The sequence below is a fragment of the Anolis sagrei genome, chromosome 1 (genome assembly GCF_037176765.1).
Source record: "Anolis sagrei isolate rAnoSag1 chromosome 1, rAnoSag1.mat, whole genome shotgun sequence".
NCBI classification, from domain to species: Eukaryota; Metazoa; Chordata; class Lepidosauria; order Squamata; family Dactyloidae; genus Anolis; species Anolis sagrei.
The window spans coordinates 60,039,844-60,061,963 of NC_090021.1; the positions used below are offsets into that span (position 1 = coordinate 60,039,844).

Sequence of the window (22,120 nt, forward strand, 5' to 3'; positions counted from 1 at the left end):
GCTGATATCTTCCCCAATATTGATAAATTTAAATACTTCCAATTGTTAAATTTCTTCCTTATGTTGTCCCACATTTTCTCGTAATTGTCCTTAAATAGATTTATATTTGATGTTGAAATTATAATACCCAGATATTTAGTTTTTTTAACCACTTCTATTCTGGCGTTCGAGAGTATTTTTTCCTTTCTTTCTTCCTTAACATTTTTTGTGAGGATTTTTGTTTTGTTTTTGTTTATCTTGAGCCCCGCGAGTTTACCAAATTCTTCGATTTTGGAGATCCATTTTTGGGCCGATTCTACCGGGTTTTCTATAATGCAAACTACATCATCTGCAAAGGCTAACGTTTTATATTCTTCTGATCTTATTTTGAGGCCCTTTAGTTCTTTATTCCTTCTTAGATTTTCTAATAAAACTTCCAATACCATTATAAACAAAAGCGGGGAAAGGGGGCATCCTTGTCGCACCCCTCGTTGTATTTTGATCTCTTCAGTACGGATGCCGTTAACTAGTACCTTGGCTGTTTGTCTAGAGTACATGGTTCCCACTACGTTTAGTATTGGGTAACCTATGTCCATTTCTTTCAACAACAGTAACAAGAAATCCCAGTTTGTCTGGTCAAAAGCTTTTTCTGCATCCAGAAAAAGCAGACCTACTTCTGTTTGATGGTTTTTTTCATAGTATTCTATGATGTTAAGGATTGTTCGGATGTTGTCCCTCATTTGCCTTCCCGGTAAGAATCCTTTTTGGTCCTCTTTGATTTTTTCTCTTAATAATACTTTAAATCTTTCTGCTATTATGCTCGTAAAAATCTTACAGTCACTATTTAAGAGAGAAATAGGGCGATAGTTTTTTAGTTTAGTTGTCTCCGTGTTTTCCTTATGTATTATTGATATGTATGCCTCACGCCACGTCTCTGGCATCCCCTCTCCTTTCAAAATATTATTCATTGTTTCTTTGAGGCAAGGCATTAACTCTTCTCTGAATGTTTTATAATATTGTGCCGTCAGCCCGTCCGGGCCTGGAGCTTTATTATTAGCCATTCTCTTTATGGCTCTTGTAATCTCTTCCACTTCTATCTCTTTGTTCAGTAGCCCTCTTTCCGCGTCAGATATTTTGGGGATTTTTTGGTCTGAAATATATTTCACTATATCCTCTTCTTTCACTGCATCTTTTTCATATAATTTTTGATAGAATTCTTTAAATTTGGTTGCTATTTCCTTTTCCTCCGTGTAGATCTTACCTTCTTCTATTATTTGTGTTATATAGCTCTTTTGTTTTCTCTTTACCAACATTCTGGCCAAAAATTTACCCGGCTTGTTAGCTTTCCCAAAATATTGGGCCTTTAAGTATTTTAATTTCCTAGCCATTTGATTTATTTGTGTCGCATTTACTTCCTTCCTTAGCATTTCTAGCTCTAGTTGGATTTTTTTATTTCCTGGTCTTTTCTTTAGTTCATTCTCTTTCTTTTCGAGTTTCTCAGCTAATTTCCTTTGTTCTTCTTTCCTTAGTTTATTTTTAGTGGCCCCTTGCTGTATGAGATGCCCTCTAATAACCGCCTTACTGGCGTCCCAAACTATTCCCAGTTTGGTTCCTTTGCCCATGTTTTCCTCAAAATATTCCTTTAATATTTTTTTATTCTGTTTTATATCTTTCTCAGATTGTATTAATGAGTCATTTAACTTCCATCTTCTCTCTTGCTGGTTAATTATCATTTCAATTTTCAATGGACAATGGTCCGTAAGGGGGGTTTCCCTGGAAGCCTCTCCCTGTGGCTAGGGTCCTTGGAAATAAGACCCGAGTAGAGGACGCCGACCCAAGGTCCGGCAGGCGGCCTACCGCCTCCATATAAAACTTTGTGGATAAACAGAAGCTGTAAGAATCCAAGGAGCTGCAGGAAAAGAGGAATTTTGAAAGCAAAGAATTACAGAAGTATGGAGCAGTTTGCAGTAATAAAAGGCAACAGGCTAACAGGGACAAGAAGACACTCTCTTCATTCCCTGCAAAGTGAAAAAACACAAAAGCCACCAGAAGAGAAACCCCCTAAAGCTCAAGAGGAACCCTCTTTGGCAGACATAATGACAGAACTGATTAAAATACAAGGGACACAAACAAAGCTACAAGAAGCACAACAAGAGACGCAAGCATTGCAGAAAAAACTGGAAACTAAAATGGAGAAAATGATTAAAGACGAAATGGGAAAGTTAGGAGAAGAAATAAAAGAGGAGCTATCGGTGGTAAGAGCTGAGATGAGCACAATGCAAACTGAAATAAATGAAATAAAGAAAGAAAATACGGTACGGAAGAAAATTCTAGAAAAAACAAACAAAAGGATGGATAAGTTAGAAGAAATAACTGAGAAAATAAATAAAATACAAGAAAGGACGGACAGAAATGAAACAGATTATCAAATTAGAATTAGGAACATAGAAGAAAAAGAACAAGACAATCTAAGGAGTATAGTAACAGAAATAACGGCAAAGATCTTAGATCTGCCATTACAGGAAATGGACAAAAATATAGACAGACTTTATAGAGTGCAAACATTATACGCAAAAAAAAAAGGAACAGCTAGAGATATTGTGGTCCACCTAACAAGAAAATACTTAAGGGACCAGATCCTCAAAAATAACGCCAAAGAACCCACAATTTTCAGAGGTAAAAAAGTAACTATCCTAAAGGAAGTGTCAGCCTATGATTTGAACAAGAGGAAACAATACTATTTTCTAACTGATGAACTAAAAAGATTGCAGATAAAATTTAGATGGGAAAGAAGAGAGGGTATAATGGCAACCTACAAGGAAGAGAAGCATTGGATAACATCATTAGAAAAGGCTAAGTTTTTCTACCAAAAAATTAAAAGAGATCAAGAGGATAAGAAAAAGCAACCGGAAAGGAATTCAACCAGAGAGGAAGAGAGAGAATCAAGCGAGGATGACATGGAAGTAATGGAAATGCGAGATCCAACAAAAAGAAGCAAAGGAGAAAAGAGAGCAAGGCAAATATCACCCGAAGATTATAGTAAACAAATACATAAAAACAAGACAATAAAGGACTTAATAGATTTGAAACTTGATGGCGCTGAAAATACTGTCGAATAATGTAAACGGGCTAAACAGCCCGAATAAAAGGAAGCTGATCAGCAACACGTTTAAGAGTCTGAAATGTGATGTAATAGCGGTTCAGGAGACTCATATAATGCAAAGACATACTGCCCATTTGGAAAACAAATATCTAGGCAAATTATTTTCTTCCTCAGCAGCAAAAAAGAAAAGGGGGGTGGCATTATATATCAAAGAAAATCTGAATCCAGAGCTAGCTTTTAAAGATGATGAAGGGAGAGTAATTGGTGTGAAATGTATAGTTAACGGTCTTGAGTTGCTTATCTGTAATATATATGCTCCTAACGGAACAAAATCTAACTTCGTAAAGTTTTTAAAAAAAGAATTAACTGAGCACAGGACTAGTAATATTATTGTTCTGGGAGACTTTAACGGAGTTCTAGACAACAAAATAGATAAAGCAGGGAAAAAAACAAGGGGAGGAGATCCCAAAGGAGGGAAACTACCAGCGATCTTCACACAGTTACAAAAGGAATTTCACATACAAGACATCTGGCGGACCCTACACCCGGAAACAAGGGATTATACTTTCTTCTCCCAAAGACATGAGACATGGTCTCGTATAGACATGTGTTGGATGTCCAGAGCCTTGGTAGGTAAAACCAAGAAGACAACAATATTATTATTATTATTACATGGAGTGCATTTGATACACCAATCAAGAAAATTTTAGCTGCAGTGTTTCTGTAAGCACCCTCAGTTTCCTTCTGTGAGATAGAAAGATAGATTCATTTGTAGAGTCAAAACAGTGTTTTGTATTTGGGACTCCAAATCAATATATGCCTTGCTTCTTGGGCACTACTTAGTCCTCCAGTGCATGCCCAGGTCTTAAAAAATGAATGTTGGGCATTTGGCATTGCAGAGTGACTATGAAGTGATACCAATTAAATTGTTTCCAAACACTTGGTTTATACATTCCTTAATCCAACATATCTTTTTAATATAACACTTGTTACACTTTGGACATACCAAAGGAGAAAAACAAGGCTACGTGTCTGCCCAGTTTTTCCTAGAGTGGAAGAACCCTATAAAACCAAGAGTGTACCTGGGCTGAGAATTTAGCTTTTCTGACATGAAAAACTGATGATGTGATAAACACTTCTTCTGAACACCATCTGTCTTGTATGTGTTTGTGTATACATACACACACTGTGTCACAAGAATTACTTGAAATTGTGAAAAGATGCAAGCAAACACTATTAAGTATGAGGGGAAGCAACAAACTGGTTAACTTGCAGTGTCATGTTAAATTTAGTGAAGGAATAGGGCGATATTTGTGGTGGTGATTTATAAAGGGATAGAGATTTCTCTCAAAACAATATCTACTTGAAACTTCAAAGAAGTAGCACCCACCTGGCTATTGGGAAAATTGTCCACATCACTATCAATTGTCACATCAGCAAAATACGAATTAGCTAATAATTTAAATAATTACCAGAAAATAACCTCAGAAATATGTGCACAATTTCCTTGTATCCAGATCCTAGATCATATTTTTCCATTGCGGTTTACCTTATGGCAAGCTGGCTTAGCTATGTGTTGTTAGTCAAATTGGGTTACACACAAAGATCTTCCAATATCTGTATTTATTTTCTATAAAGGAGAATGCAAGGCTATTCATTCTTTGGAAATCTCATACTAAGAAAACTTTCCTACAAGTAAAAAAGCCTAAGCTCAATTCCATAGATTTTGATCCAATATAGTGCAGAATTTTTCACAACTTGCCAGGACCAACTTTCAATAGGATTCAGTTCAAGATGTGGACTTTCATCAATGTGACATCATGTATTCAATAACTTGCCGTAAACAGAGAAAATTTGATCTTGAAATCAGTTGCTAGTAACACATGTGCAACAGTTCAATATCTGCACATTGAGTGTCAATAACACCCTCAAGGAAATCAACAGAGGCTGTACTGGATTACAAAGAACACATGACTTAATATGATGAAACATAAATATATCATTTCAAGCAGTTCTGTACAGCTTTCACAACATCTTCCAAAATGTTGTCTCTGTTCTCCTTTGTGATCTAGAAACAGAAAAAGAAGTCAGATATCAACATATAAAGAATTTGGATTGGTAACTACTAGGGCTGTCCAACCACGGAAAAATTTGTTTTAAATTCGATTCGTTTTTAGGGGGTTTTTGCGTTTCGTTATTTAAAAGAATTCCGAAATTTTTCTTTTAAAAAGTTCGATATTTACAAAATTTCGGAAATTACAAAACAATTACGAATCGATTCATTAATGGCGGACGCAACCGCGCAATATGCTAAAAAACCTCCATATGGGACAGGGGGAACTTCTGAAGCTTCCCTCTCCCTCTGTTGTTGACTGTTGGTGTGATATTTATAATTTTTTTCACTGATTAAACAAACAACAACTATAAAACTTGCCCCAGACATCCGGAAATAATCACGAAACGATTTCAAAACGATAACTAAACGAATACAAAACGAATTTGAAACAATTACGAAACGAATTTTAAAATTCGTTTCGTTTTTTAGATGCTCCTGAATGGTTCGTTATCGCTTCGTTATAAAAAAAAATAACGAATTTTTAACGAATTACGAAACGAAACCACCCAGCCCTAGTAACTACCATCAATTCACTCACTTAAAACAATTATTTACACTACATGGTTGAAAAAATAGGGAGAAATTCTTGGAAAGGTGAAGACGGATGTGTCCCTGATTAGAAGAACAAAGCCCGAGGAATGCAGAATGCAAGTATTTCTTCTTAAAGACACATAGAAATCCTTTCACTCAAATTCGATATTGAGAGAACATTTCTTCTGACCCTATGCACCTAAATCCAAATTATTTCAGATATATTTGCCCCTGGTTGCGCAATGGGTTAAACCCTTGTGCCAGCAGGACTGACGGACAGGTCAGTGGTTCGAATCTGGGGAGAACAAGTTGAGCTCCCTCTGTCAGCTCCAGCTCCGGGGACATGAGAGAAGCCTCCCCAACAAGGATGGTAAAACATAAAAAAACCGGGCGTCCCCTGGGCAACGTCTTTGCAGATGGCCAATTCTCTCACACCAGGAACAACTTGCAGTTTTTCAAGTTCAAGTCGCTCCTGACACGAAATAAAATCAGGTAAAAAAATGCTGATGCAATCAATATGGATGGCATACTACCAAGCCAGAAAAGATATGAAAGATTTATCCATTGTGAATACGCAAGTTTTATGCCATGCTTGAAAACTGGGAAAATATGGTCCTGGGAAGGAATGCACACATTATGTTCCTTCTAGAGTGCTGAAACAATCCGCAGACAAGACACTGAAGAGCTCCAAAGGGAATGCTTGACAGCATTCCAACAACATATCGACTCAATCAGCACGAACTAAATTAGGCAACTGGAGGATGGGATAGTGGCAAATAGGGCCATGAATAGCAAGGAGAGATCAGCTTGCAAAATCACGCTGAGATGGTCTCTGGTGAGCTTCAGGGAAAAAAAGAAAGAGAATGAGATGGAAAGTGGAGCTACCAATCAATATCCTTTTGAAGCTTTCACCCAAATAAATTGACATGAATAAATTTAAAACATCTTGGGTATTCGCCAGTATTGATTTTGCATCCAGGACTTCTGGTTTCATGAGGCTTAATATAAAGACAACCTGACATGCTGGTCAGGACAAACAAATGGGAGACGGAGATAGGCAGACAAAAGAAAGAAGAATCTTGTAGCACACACAAGTGCAGAGGAGAAAACATGATGGGAAGTGGAGTTGATAGTATCCCAAGTGCCTGAAAGGTGCTAAAGAGCCTAGATGTGCGATTGCTAAACTCTGGTCCTGGCTCCAAAGAATATGCATGTTTTGAAGTTCTGGTGGCAAATAAAAACCAACAACGGTGTGGCGTGTATTATAGTCATATCTCAGTTAAGACAGCCTCTGAGGGAAAAACCTTCATTTTTATTCAGAATTTTTATGCCTTCCCAGAGCCCCCTTTTGCTCCTTGCCTTCCGTGGAAGTATTTTTAAACAATATCAGCATTGGAAAGATGATAAAGGAAGACGAGGTTACAACTTCTTGTCTGTAGTAAATACTGAAATATAGCCTTGAGTGAGTAGGAATGGAATTTGTCTCTGGTCAGTCCAACTGTAGCAGTTTAGGTTACAACAGACAACATACTCCCTTGCTGGGAGTATCTGAACAACAAAGCAGAAAAGTGAGAAACAAACTAGCTCTGCCTCACTGACTCTACCACATCATGTTAAAAAGCCATCAAGAAGGAAATCACAAGGACAATGACGGCTAGTAAAAGAAAGAAGGCACTATACTTGCACAATCCTTCATTTTAACAACTGCTCACATATCTTTGTGAGGAGGCCCTTCACCTGCTCAATTCTTATTTGCTGCCCACTAACCTCTGTCCCACACAATTAAATTTTCTTTTCAGTCCATAGATTTCTAGTACTGCATAAATTGAAAATAATTCACACCTGAGATGCTTATATCTGCCGAGTTTGCATTCCCTTGGTAATTCTGCCTCCTCTTTTTCTTTGGATGGCTAAACTGCATTTCTAAATGCATAGAAGACATTTCAAGCAACCAGAAATTTGAAGATTGAAAGAAAAATTTATAAGGGGGGAATTTTTATTAAGGGGACAATGCTGTCATTTCACCACCCCGTAACCCGTGGCAGGCGGGGCTTTGCTCCCATCCAGTGTTATTTTGGATCTCTTTCTTTCTCTTTAACATTTCTTTTCCTCCAAATAGTCTTTTGATTTTATTTTTCATTACAGTATGGACATTCCTTATCCAGAATCCCAAAATACTCCATAATCAAAACATTCAGCAGAGAGAGGGTTTCCTGATGGCTGAATATGCACAAACTTTTTGTTTCATATATAAAATTATATTTAAAAAAACAGTGTATACAATTACCTTCAGGGTACATATATGAGGTGTATATGAAACATAAATTAATTTCAGATTTAAACTTGGTTCCATCTCCAAGATATCTTATGTATGTAGATTCAAATGCAGGTATTCCAAAATCCAAACAAATTCTAAATTCCAAATACTTTTGGTCCCAAGTATTTCGGATAAGGGATGCTCAAACCATGCAACAATGGAAAGTGATACTTGATGCAACTGGAAAGTCTAAGCAGGTCTAAGTAACTGTTTCAAAAGTGCATGTAAACTACCAATACTTACAGTGAAGACCTTCACCTCCTTGTGACTTCTAACTTCTTCCACGAGCCCCAGGGGCTTCCCTTTGGGCACCGGAATGGTTCCAAGCATCACAACTCCTGATCCACTCAGCAATTGACGGGCAGCTTGAATGAATGACTGGCTGAAGAGCTCCATTTTACCAATCTCGTCAATTGCACAGATCTTTTTCACTCCACTACTGTCAGGATGAACCTGTGAGGGAAAACATGAATCTGATAAAAGTGCTCAACAAGAAATCTGAGCAAATATATAGGTAAAGTTAAATGTAAGCCAATAGATAAAGGGCAACAGGAACTGCAATGGTACCAATAAACATCCATTCTGACTTTGGGATTTTAGTGATGGCATTTAAAACTGTAAGTTGATTGAAACTTGGTCTGAGATCAACAGAGGAGGCTCTTCTCTGGGTTCCTTCAATGGAAGCAAGACACAGGAAAGGGCCTTTCTTGCTTTGGAGGCATGAATGTTACCAATCTTAGCCTTATCGCAGTGCCTTGTGAAAACCTCGCTTTTCATCAAAGTGTTTGAGTCTCAGTAACCATGGTTTAGTTCACCATGATGGATTCTGGTAGCCAAAATCCAAAACGCCTGGAGGATCAAAGACTGAGGACTACTGTTCTTGGGAATGCCCTTTCTCCTTAGGAATATTGTCCAAGAAAACCTATTTGCCTTATTCCAAGATGAAACCTACACACAATCTTTTTTCCTTGCTTTAGGAAGGTATGTAAGGAGTCTGCCTTGACATCAAAGCATGAGATATCTTACTAGCTATATGTATATCCGACTGTTCCCCAAGAAGCTGCAGATAACATAAATGACTACCCTCTCTATTAAGTCCTCATTATTATCCTGTAAAATAAGATAAATAGGCTGAAAAAGAAAAATGAAATGTCCAAAACCACCTCCTGAATTTCATGGCTTAGTGCAAATTAGAGCCTTGAGCTCTCAAAGTCCAACCCAATGCTGCATATATTGAATAAGAAAACCTGAGCCCTGCCACATACACAATGGAGGACCTTCTCACAGCGACACCAGAGGCACACCAAGTGGCCAGCTAGTGGTCAGTGGACATCTAATATAATGCAAAAGTTTTAACTTTGTTTGCGTTTTAAATTAATTTTAACTGAACCCTCAATTTGCTTCTGACATGAGAAATAAATTAAAAAATAGAAATACATTTTGATATAAGTATTTTACATAATGTTTTATACTGATGGTGATTTTAACTTTGTTGTGCCTTGCCTCAAGAAGGGGCAAGTAAGAAATAATAATAATAATAATAATAATAATAATAATAATAATTTAGGTTTCACATACAAATTATTAATTCACATCCTATACCGTTGTGTTGTTATTGGATGTTAATATTCTGTCCAATAACATGCAGTAATTTTGTTACAATAACAATAAATTATTATTACATGTCAGTGCTTTCCCCCACCCTCACTGCAAGTGCTTATCTTTTTATTTTTCTAGTATGTCTAAATGAATGGTCCTGTACCTAAAGAAATTGTTTTAGACATACACTAGCAAAACTCATTTCAACTCACCCTCCAGGCTTTATCCTGCTGTCTAAGGCACTCATTACCTGCTTCTAAATAGCTGTGATTCTTTTTACAAGCGAAGAAAAACCAAAGGATGTACCTTAGCAAAGTCTTAGCAAAATGGAGACATACTGTATATACTCGAGTGCAAGTCTAAAAATTTCAGTCAAAACATTACAAAAAACCAGGTTGACCTATACAAGGCTCAATAGAAGTACTGTACCTTAAATCTTATCACAAAAGGAACCATCCTCTTCTGTAGGTAAAGTGGGAAAAGGCAAGACTTTAGTCCATCCTGGGGGAATCTAAAATAAGTACTGATCTCTCCATTCTTTCCACTTCTGGGCTTATTGAATGACTGGGCAAGAAAATAGCAGCAGGCAGAGGCAATTGACACAAGGAGCTCTGGCACTTTCCCCTCTCTAAGTAATGATCCTCAACTTATTCACAGGTCATATCTAAATTCACTATTCTTAATTTCCTAGTAGTATCACAAAATAATTCATGATTTGTGTCTGGTTTTTTTATCAAAAAAAATTCAACACTAACATGGTATTTCCTGAATTCATTAGAAAAGCAATATTAATGAAGTGTTTCAAAATGAGAGGGAGAATGCACTAGTGGATCATATCTAGAGAAGCAGAGGGACAAGATGCTTCTTTTCCCTCTCCTTCCAAAGCATTTTTGAACTTTTCTGGATTACAGCATCCCATCATCCCAAGATGGCATTGATAGGGGATAGTAAGAACTGTAGCTTCACTCTGGAAAATCATTCAAGACTTAATGTATTTCTTCAGTTCAAAGATGTACTTTTCCACCATGTAAACGTCTCTAAAAATGGTCTGAGAATCATGTTTGTATGTCTCTTTCTCTCAGTCTTTTTTCTGTTTGTAGTACTGAAATTGGTGTGCATCGTACAATTGATGGCATCTTAGAATGGAAGAATTACAGTCATTATTATGTCATCAACTGCTTAGGCCAAGAAAATACAAGCTTCTCCATTTTCCATTTTTGTTGCATTAATGATTGCTCTAAGCTGCCTCAGTGCCAAATCTCGATGAAAAGTGAAATATAAAATTGATTGGGGGGGGGGGGTTGCAAAAATAATACAATTAGGGGAGTGTAGAAAAGGCTATTTCCAAAGATCCCATTCTTGAGTACATTAAATACAGGAATAAGATTGCACGAAAACGTCCACCTCTATATTTTCACAAAGGTCTGATTGAAGATTTTGCAAGACATGAGAAAACATCACCTAGAAAATGTGACACAATCACACTATTGTGAAAGAACCACTGCACTTTACCTTTGAAAAATTAGGAATGCATTTTCATTATGCCAAGAACTAGCCATCACGTTTTATCCATCCAAAGCCACCAAGTTCCAATATGTCACTCACATTTCTCAGTAAAGGAAGAGCCAACTGTTCAAATGATGCTAGGTCCACTACATACTGCCCAACACGATATTCACGCCTTGCCGTTGCAGGACCATCGCTGAAAGAAGAAAGAAAGGAAGGAATAAAAATCCAATGCTTTAATCAGAAACAATTGACTTCCTAAAGTGTTATTCCTTAACACAAACCTCAGGCCCTGTAAGGCATGTCAAAATCCTCCAGTTGGCTTGTCATAATGCTTCCTCTTCCCTTTGTAATGACACCCCCACCTCCATTTTTAAATGCTCCAGACAGCTGTTAGTATGGCTAGGATATGCATAATGTATCATAATTAATCATGACAAAGGTGAAAAGTGCTATCTACTCGGAGCACTATTTTATAGGACAGATGTTGGCCCTAAGGCAATAGATCAAAGAGTGCAGCTTGCCAACTGTCCATAGAATTGCTCTAGAAGCTTGCTGTAGTTTTTAATTGAGAGTCAAGTATTGATTTCCTAACCAATTTTATTGCACATCATTGTGATGAAGAGTAAATACCCTCCTCTGCCTGCCATTTAGAGACTACTGTTTCACTCCTTGGTACCAGCATGTAAATGCCTTCATCTAAATGTTCACTAAATGGTAATTTCAAAATTTCATTAATCTTTCACTGTGCATGTTACTTCCGTTTTGCAAAGCCAAAAATGAAGGAGGCTGGTTATCTTGCAGATTCAGTGGTGAAACAGAAGTGGCGGCATACAGTGGTTTGAACACTGAACAATGACTCTGGAGAACAGGATTCAAATCTCAGTCGGCCATAGAAACCCACTGGATTATGCAAGTCTCTCTCTCAGCCTTGGAAGGAGACAAAGGCAATCCACTCTAGGCACAAATCTTGCCAAGAAATCCCAATGGCAGTTTTACTTTAGGGATGTCATAAGTTCAGAAATGACTTGAAGGCATACGACAGGAGGAGGAGGAGGAGGAGGAATAAAGGGATACTTGTAGCACCTTTGAGACTAAGAGAAAAAAGCTGGCCACATAAGCAAAACTCTATGGTCCCGTCTACACTGCCATATAATGGAGTTTGAAACTGTATTATATAGTCACTGTATTAATCTCATATAATGCAGTTTGTGCATTAAACTGTATTACATGCAACTACTACATTGACCATATAATGCAGTTTCAAACTGCATTATATGGCAGTGTAAATTGGTTCTACTTCACCTTGGAGTGAAATGCCTAGGAACAGGCTTTGATGAGTGGGCTTTATGTCTGAATAGCAATAGAAATACAACTTAGTAGGTACTGTGAGAATATAACAGTTTTCAGAATAGCCATTTAAGTACAAAGACAAGAGGAACTATTTTGCCTAAACCCTAGATGAGTAGATAACCGTACGAATAGAGGAAGGAGTTGTTGGGCTGCTGGTTGGGGACCAGAAAGGAAATGCAAGAAACTTGCCAAGGGAGCCCTCATGAGGTTGGAGTATTAACTAATGTTAACTGTATTTGTCTCTGTTCAAATCATTCTCGATGGACTAGTTTCTGGATATATCACACTTCTGCTGTTTCTCTTTTCAATCTGCCTTCAAAATATTTTTCTTCATGGACTGCTATTTGGAAGTCCAAGATTTGCAATTTGTTTTTGTATATTCCTATTCCTGATATCCCATTTATGTCAATTTATTCTCCAACACAGAGACTTCCCTGTTCCCCCAGTGTAGAGTGTTACAGGGCATTGTTCACATGAGGATAGTATGTAGCATATTAGAACCCAGGTGCCAAATTAAAGGCCCATGGGATGAATCCATCATGCCATGTCACTTGATGTGGCCCTCCAGATCCTGGACTACAAGTTCCGTATTGTAGGCATCAGGACGAGAACTAATGGAAGTTGTGATACATTAACATCGAGAAGGCTGCCATTCAGTGAAGATTGTGGGGTGTGGATTTAGATACCAGGCTTGTGGATATTTTTAACTTTAAAATGTCCTTTAACCTTTCCTTAACTTCAGAGCCACAAGTGTTGTTGGGCTGCAATTCTCATTATCCACATGGCAGATAATCAAAAGTGATGTGAGTTATCATCATCATCATTTATGCCCACCTTTCTCCCTGTGGGGACTCAAGATGGCTATCACTCCACACTGGACAAGTTTAAAAGGTGCTATACAAAAGTTAAAAAGCAATTAAATAGTAACAGTGTGGTAAAAACAAAATTAAAATATACTAAATACACTAAAATGACCTTTAAGACTCATATCCTACCCTCAATCCTACCTACAGCACCCCTGAATTAAAAATCACAGCACCCCCTGACTTGATCTTGAAAACCTTCATCTTCAAATGCCTGTCTGAATAAAAAGGTTTTAGCCTGCTGCTGGTAGGACAGCAGGGAGGGGACTGTTCTGGCTTCCCTGGACAGGGAGTTCCAGAGTTGAGGGGCTCTCTCTCTCGTTCCCACCAACTGAGCTTGGAATGGAGGTGGGACCAAGAGAAGGGCTTCTCCTGAAGATCTCAGGGCCCAGATAGGTTCATAGAAGGTTGTAGTTCAATAACATCTTGGGACCCAAACTAGGTAAAACCTAGAGCATCGACCACTATGTAAAAAAATTATAGCTGGCCCTCTGTATCAACAGATTCTCTGTCCATGGATTCAACAGCCCTTTGAAAGCAACCAGAAGGCTGATGTGACCCTTGATGAAAATGAGTGTGACATCTGTGCATTAGACGATGAGAAGTGAAAGTACCTCTAATAGTGTGATTGATGCGATTACATTCCTGTCATATTTCTTGAGTAGACATGTGGGCAGAATTGGCATCTGGGTTTGTGACAAGATCTTGTGCCCATAAGTAACAGTAACTTATCTGCAGGAGGACACGGGAAGCTGTGTCCTCCTGCAGATAAGTTACTGTTACTTAATCTCAGTTATTCTCAAAGGTGCTCCAAAATCCCTGCGCATGTCTCATGACAGCTGTACAATAGAAATTCCTTCTAAACGTCTTTTAAAGGTGCTAGGAGTCATCTTCTTTTCTATCTAACCATACAGCTCCAGATATATTTGAATGGAGAAAATGGTGATCTCAAAATAGTAGTCATATAAATAAATATCCTTTAAAGTTCATACCCAACTCTAGAGAGAATTCCTCTTCTTCCATTCAGAGTGACAACATCAAACCCTATTCTCCGGCCACCTTCTCTTACTTCCTCTGTGTAAAATCCATCAATAGGGAGACCAGAAGATTTCAATATTTCAATGGCTTTCTGGATCAATGTTGTTTTCCCAACTCCTATAACAAAAAGGTCTCATTATAGCCTTAGCATTCCATATAACAATAACATACCACTGCCATGATGGGCATGACACCCAAAGTGACTTTCCCTAGCCAGCCTACACTGAATGTTATAGGAAGATTTTGGGACGCTACAGTCATATTATTAGATGCTTCTGTGTGGAGCCCACCTATCATGCATGATACAAAAGTAGGGAAAAGAAAGATGGCCTTGATCCACTTGGCAAATGCTCCTTGACATCATGATTTGGATAGGGATCTTTTCTTTAGTGAAGTGGGAATGGTAAACCTGGCAAACAAATGATTTGGGAACCCCCAAGCATGTAATGCATTTGAGTAATGAACAGAAACTCAGTGTCGTTTTGGGATGCAGCCCCAAGAATCATTTTCCATGAATCAGAGGAGCAGTTTATAAAAATACGAAAACATCTGTTCAGGTATTTTGTTATCCTCTTTATAAAGACCTTCTTCAAAAGTGATAAATGAGGTCAATCATCTCAATTTCTGCATCACAGAGAAAGCATCACAATAAAAGAGTTTTTGCTTATTAATATAACCTCCACCTCACCCAAAGCTCTAGTCTTGTCATCTTGTATAATTATATTAGCATCCACTGATAAATGACTGTTTCCTTAGCTCATAATTTAAACTTTCAGAAATCCAATTTATTCCAATAAAATAGGACGATAATTGGCTCATAATTGTACACAGTTTAGAGTTGACATACTAAATCATTTAAAAAAAATTAAGTCACACCATTGAATGTCAGCAACACAGTGCACGTTTGAAATTTAACTGCCACGGAAGTAGCATTTCCACCCATATGAGAGCACATTAAAAATGAGTGAACAAAGGAAAATAACATTACAGAATTTAATGTTACAGAATTGCACATTTCCAGTTCAAGAGTTGTTCCAGTTTCGAATACAATATATTCCCAATACCTGACATTGTTTTATTCACCAAAAATTCTCTCTTTTTTAAAAAAGTAATGGGCCAAAGTAATAATCTATTTGGAGGCAGGGATTGACTACATTCATGTTACTTGGAGAAAGATCATACCAGGTTCATCAGCCTTGATCTCCTGCTAATACATAATCTATAGCAGTGGTTCCCAGCAGTAGTCTGCAAGAACAAAAATATGGTCTGCGGCCTCACCATCACTGTTGCCTCAAAACCATGTGGCAACGAGAGCAACTGGTCTTGCAAAACCCACTTATAGTGCCAAGACAACAGGGGTGTTGGGAGGGGAGAGGCTGCCTACCCACAAAATATTATTACTACCACATCAGCTCTAGAGTAGTAAATATGGTTTTCTGTGTGCGAGCAGAAGGCAACTTCTGGATGGTATATGTTCTGTATTAGAAACCAGAACTGATGTGCTCTATCTATTGCAGTTTTCTGAATCAGCACCTCAAATAACCAAACCAAATCTAAAGTTGACCAACAACTGATTTATAACCCTTTTGGTATTAATGTTGGAGAATGGTCCCTGGTCGAAGTGGTCCCTGGTCAAAAATGGTTGGGAACCACTGCTCTAGAGGCACCAGATGCCATATGATCTTTGAAGCTAAGCAAGGTCAGCCCTGGGGATAGGGTGGGTTACAAATGATGATGATGATGATGATGATGACAGTGCTTCGATGGGAGAACTGACAATGAATGCTAGGTGCGGCCAGCTGTATTTCAGAAAAAACAAACTGACAAAACCACTTCAGATTATTAAGAAAACAGCATGAAATTGATGGGGCCTCAAGACCACAGGCAACTTTAAAGCAGACACACAGAGAGATAAAGCTGTGACTGAAATCTAAAAACCCTGATCTCTAGTCAAAATCGTAACAATATGAAAACTATTGCTAGTGCTTTTGAAATCCCATGTACCAGTCTTGCCTGATCTTGGAATCTAAGCAGGGTCAGTTGTGGTCAGGACCTAAATGAGAGACCCCAAATGAAATACCAAAGTGCTATAGGCCATATTTCAGAGGAAGGAAGTGGGAAAAATACCCCAGAGTATTCCTTGCCTAAGAAAAGCCTTTCCAATCCAAGTCAACAGGTGACTTGAAAGTGCATAAGCACACACATGTATGTCTTTAGACCTAAATACCCTGCATGCACCAGATCCCATATGATCTTGGAAGCTAAGCAGAGTCAGCCCTTACTAGTACATGGATGGGAGACCACCAACAAATTTCAGGTGGTGTATTCTGTGTTTCAAAGGAAGCAACTGGCAAAACTGCCTCGGAGTATTCCTTGCTAAAAAAATAAAACAAACTATGACATGAATGCAGCCTACATACCTCAACATATGAGATCCCTTCTGATCTTGGAAGCTAAGCAGGATCAGTTTTTGTTACTATCTGATGGGACACCACCAGTGAATACCAGGATATATAACAGAGCTTTCTATGACTCATGATCTGTTACTGTATCAGCTGCAGTGTATAGATTTGTTGCAGAAATGTAACAAGAAATGAAAAAAATTCTTGGAAATGTGCATTATATATTAATCTTATATTTTTAAAACATCAATGGAAGATTTTCATGAGGTATGTTGTGTCTCCCTACATTTCATTATTAGGTATTTATCTGTATCTCTTATATGGGATTACTTTAACCTCCGGTTTGCCAGTAAAACTGAATTATTGTATTGCAAAATGATGCAGACCTAAGAAGCATGTGCTGAATGTGAAAAGTTTAGAAAGTTCTGTTTTATTGCATATGAAGGAGCTGCAAAGCCATCTCCAAGTATTCAGTGAATATGAAAACCCTATGACATTCATGGGGACGCCATATGTTTGTTTCCAAAAAGTACTAAATCTTCCAATATATGGAATGAAAAACCAGTTATAGATGGCAGCACATTGTTATGTAAAGGTAAAGGTTTCCCCTTGACATTAAGTCTAGTTGTGTCCAACTCTGGGGGGTGGTGCTCATCTCCCTTTCTAGCCGGCTTTGTATATAGATGCTTCCAATGTCATGTGGCCAGCATGACTGCTTGGAGTGGAGTTACCTTCCCACCACTGTTATGTAGGAGTAGAATATTAGGCACCAATCAATATGATCAAAATGCATCCAAGTACTTTGGTACATCGCTTTTAATAGCAAAAGTATATATATACTCAGTGTGGTCCCCCCCCCCCTTAATTCTTGTAAAAGTAGTTCAGATGGACTTAGTACCTTTTGAAAAGGAGCTCCACATACAAGCATGCAAATAATGTATGCTTTTAGTATTCTTGTTATGTTTTTATATTAATGTTTTTTTAAATGTTTTATGGTGTTTTAGGGCATCAAATTGTTGCTATTGTAAACAGCCCTGGGTTGCCTAAGGGCTGAGAAGGGTGGTATACAAATATAGTAAAATAAATAAATAAATAAACACATACATACATACATCATTTAAAACAGGTTAAATCACATAATAAAATCCATAAATAAAATCCATATTATGTGATTTAAAACAGGTTAAATTACATAATAAAATTCGTCTGGTCAGCCTCACGTTGATACCAGGCAAGATTCTGGAAAAGATTGTTAAGGAAGTGGTCTGCAAACACTTAGAAACAAATGCAGTCATTGCTAATAGTCAACATGGATTTATCAAAAACAAGTCATGCCAGACTAATCTGATCTCTTTTTTCAATAGAGTTACAAGCTGGGTAGATGCGGGGAATGCCGTGGATGTAGCGTACCTGGATTTCAGTAAGGCCTTCGACAAGGTCCCCCATGACCTTCTGGCAAGGAAACTAGTCCAATGTGGGCTAGGCAAGACTACGGTGAGGTGGATCTGTAATTGGTTAAATGGACGAACCCAGAGGGTGCTCACCAATGCTTCCTCTTCATCTTGGAAAGAAGTGACAAGCGGAGTGCCGCAGGGTTCCGTCCTGGGCCTGGTCCTGTTCAACATCTTTATTAATGACTTAGATGAAGGGCTAGAAGGCAGGATCATAAAGTTTGCAGACGACACCAAATTGGGAGGGAGAGCCAATACTCCAGAGGACAGGAGCAGAATTCAAAACGATCTTGACAGATTAGAGAGATGGGCCAAAGCTAACAAAATGAAGTTCAACAGTGACAAATGCAAGATACTCCACTTTGGCAGGAAAAACGAAATGCAAAGATACAGAATGGGGGACGCCTGGCTCGAGAGCAGTATGTGTGAAAAAGATCTTGGAGTCCTCGTGGACAACAAGTTAAACATGAGCCAACAATGTGATGTGGCGGCAAAAAAAGCCAATGGGATTTTGGCCTGCATCAATAGGAGTATAGTGTCTAGATCTAGGGAAGTAATGCTACCCCTCTCTTCTGCTCTGGTTAGACCACACCTGGAATATTGTGTCCAATTCTGGGCACCACAACTCAAGAGAGATATTGACAAGCTGGAATGTGTCCAGAGGAGGGCGACTAAAATGATCAAGGGTCTGGAGAACAAGCCCTATGAGGAGCGGCTTAAGGAGCTGGGCATGTTTAGCCTGAAGAAGAGAAGGTTGAGAGGGGATATGATAGCCATGTATAAATGTGTGAGAGGAAGCCACAGGGAGGAGGGAGCAAGCTTGTTTTCTGCTTCCCTGGAGACTAGGACGCGGAACAACGGCTTCAAACTACAAGAAAGGAGATTCCATCTGAACATGAGGAAAAACTTCCTGACTGTGAGAGCCGTTCAGCAGTGGAACTCTCTGCCCCGGAGTGTGGTGGAGGCTCCTTCTTTGGAAGCCTTTAAACAGAGGCTGGATGGCCATCTGTCAGGGGTGATTTGAATGCAATATTCCTGCTTCTTGGCAGGGGGTTGGACTGGATGGCCCATGAGGTCTCTTCCAACTCTGTGATTCTATGATTCTATGATTCTATAATACAACAGTTAAAATTATAAAAAAAATCTTCTGAGTTAAAATCCATTTGCATTGTTAACCCGTTCCATATTTGTGCACAATACTGAGTTGTCTAGTTACAATGAAGTTCCAAATGAGGTCACAGGGTCAGAAAGTGAGGTGAAATCTTATAAACAGGGGCACAGACAGTAAAACAAACATCATAGGGATGTTAACCCCTCGCTATGCTATCCAAAGTGGCTGGAGTTACCTTAAAATGTACCTTTTCCAACTCGCATCCAAATTCAACTTAAGAAGACCTACAAAACCTACAGAGGCTATCTTGTTTGTAACTTGAGGGCTGCCTGCCCATACCTTTAGGGCAGGCCTAGGCAAACTTGGGCCCTCCAGGTGTTTTGGACTTCAACTCCCACAATTCCAAACAGCCTCGGGCCCTTAAGCAGCTGAGGGGGAAAAGTGAAGGGTCCTGGGGCTGTTAGGCATTGTGGAGGGAGGGAGGGCCCATGCTTGCCCATACCTGCATTAGGGGTCTTGCTTCCCTAAAGGCACCAGGCCCCTTGTCATCTTTGGGGCCAAGAGTGCTCTGAGGAGATATGATAGCCATGTATAAATATGTGAGAGGAAGCCACAGGGAGGAGGGAGCAGGCTTCTTTTCTGCTTTCCTAGAGACTAGGACATGGAACAATGGCTTCAAACTACAAGAGAGGAGATTCCGTGTGAACATGAGGAAGAACTTCCTGACTGTGAGAGCTGTTCAGCAGTGGAACTCTCTGCCCTGGAGTGTGGTGGAGGCTTCTTCTTTGGAAGCTTTTAAACAGAGGCTGGATGGCCATCTGTCAGGGGTGATTTGAATGCAATATTCCTGCTTCTTGGCAGGGGGTTGGACTGGATGGCCCATGAGGTCTCTTCCAACTCTTATTATCTGGGTGACCTTGACATTTGGGAGTTGTGTTGTTGTTCATTCGTTCAGTCGTCTCCGACTCTTTGTGACCTCATGGACCAGCCCATGCCAGAGCTCCCTGTCAGCCGTCACTACCCCCAGCTCCTTCAAGGTCAGTCCAGTCACTTCAAGGATGCCATCCATCCATCTTGCCCTTGGTCGGCCCCTCTTCCTTTTGCCTTCCACTTTCCCCAGCATAATTGTCTTTTCTAGGCTTTGCTGTCTCCTCATGATGTGGCCAAAGTACTTCAACTTTGTCTCTAGTCTCCTTCCCTCCAATGAGCAGTCGGGCTTTATTTCCTGGAGGATGGACTGGTTGGATCTTCTCGCAGTCCAAGGCACTCTCAGCACTTTCCTCCAACACCACAGCTCAAAAGCATCGATCTTCCTTCGCTCAGCCTTCCCTAAGGTCCAGCTCTCACATCCGTAGGTTACTACAGGGAAGACCATGGCTTTGACTAGGCGGATCTTTGTTGCCAGTCTGATGTCTCTACTCTTTACTATTTTATTGAGACTGGACATTGCTCTCCTCCCAAGAAGTAAGCGTCTTCTGATTTCCTGGGAGTTGTAGTTGCTGGGATTTATAGTTAACCTACAATCAAAGAGCATCCTGAACCCAACCAATGACAGAATTGGGCCAAACTTGGCACACAAGCCCCCCATAACCAACATAAAACACTGTTATCTAATGGCCTTTGGTGACCCCTCTGGCACCCCCTTGAGATCCACCCCCAGGGGTCCAGACCCCCAGGTTGAGAAACAATGCCCTAAAGGCACCAGGCCCCTTCTCGTCCTGGAGCCAAGCGCGCTCAGACCAGGCTCTTTATTATCTAGATGGGAGCTTCCCAATGAAGTGCAGGGGCCATTCATTTCAAAGGAAGGGACACAGCAGCTCTTGAGTCTCGCTTGCCTAAGAAAACGCTCAGAAATCCCTGTGAGGACAGGCATCTAGGAGGCACACAGCAGGCCCGCCGTCCCCAGGCATCTGCGAGAGAAACGGGCCCTCAGCGCTGCAGAGGGCCTTCTCTCCCAGCCCTCCTTGAAGCGCCGAATGGGAGCGACTGGAGGAGGGAGGCCTCTCTCTGCGGCCGCCTTTCCTTCCCCGCCTCAGCCGGCCTCCTTTCCTCTCAGCCTGCCTGAAATAGCACTGCCTGCCTGCGTGTGTGTGTGTGTCTGGGGGGCCGAGGGGGTCTTACCTGGCGGCCCTGTGAGGAAAACGTGCTTCGCCATAGGGGGAGCTTCCCTCCCCCGAGAGGCTCGGAAGCAGATCCCTTTTTGGGAACAGGAGTGCGAGAGAGAGAGAGAGAGAGAGGGAGGCGGGGAAGGGAAACAACAACAAGGCCTGCCTTTCCTGAGGCCTCTCTCCCTCCGCGGCCTCTCCCTCCCACCTTGTGCGCTGACGATGCAGTGCAGTCTCAGAGTGGCACTGGAGGAAGTGGCTATTTTATTTATCCTGTCAGGAGCAGACCGAACAGTTGCGTTGCATTTTTAAACAAACAAACAGACAGACAAAATACAGAGTTTGCATGCTTGGTAGTTGATCAAATGTTCTTTGACCAGGATCTGGCCACTTGGAGTGCCTCTGGTGTTGCCGCAAGGAGGTCCTCCACTATGCATGGGCTCAGGGTGCATTGCAGCAGGTTGTCAGTGGTTTGTTCTTCTCCACACTCGCATGTCATGGATTCCACTTTGTAGCCCCATTTCTTAAGGTTGGCTCTGCATCTCGTGGTGCCAGAGCGCAGTCTGTTCAGCGCCTTCCAAGTCACCCAGTCTTCTGTGTGCCCAGGGGGGAGTCTCTCCTCTGGTATCAGCCATTGGTTGAGGTT

The 22,120-nt window shown here is 40.1% G+C and overlaps 1 protein-coding gene across 2 annotated transcripts in view; it reads right to left on the bottom strand.

The window, feature by feature from the left end:
- NTPCR (nucleoside-triphosphatase, cancer-related) overlaps window positions 1-21,650 on the bottom strand; it is a 30,816-nt gene extending 9,166 nt beyond the window's left edge. The window contains exons 1-5 of one of the 2 annotated variants that reach the window (XM_060753831.2): window positions 21,491-21,645; window positions 14,360-14,522; window positions 11,251-11,347; window positions 8,290-8,499; window positions 4,689-5,150 (exon numbers count right to left, since the gene is read on the bottom strand). In XM_060753831.2, coding sequence (XP_060609814.2) covers window positions 5,082-5,150; window positions 8,290-8,499; window positions 11,251-11,347; window positions 14,360-14,522; window positions 21,491-21,524 — 573 coding nt within the window. In that variant the 5' untranslated portion in view covers window positions 21,525-21,645 and the 3' untranslated portion in view covers window positions 4,689-5,081. Of the gene's footprint in view, window positions 1-4,688; window positions 5,151-8,289; window positions 8,500-11,250; window positions 11,348-14,359; window positions 14,523-21,490 lie in introns of those variants that run through there. The other variant, XM_060753832.2, reaches the window with a different exon arrangement.
- Between the last annotated feature and the right edge of the window lie 470 nt (window positions 21,651-22,120).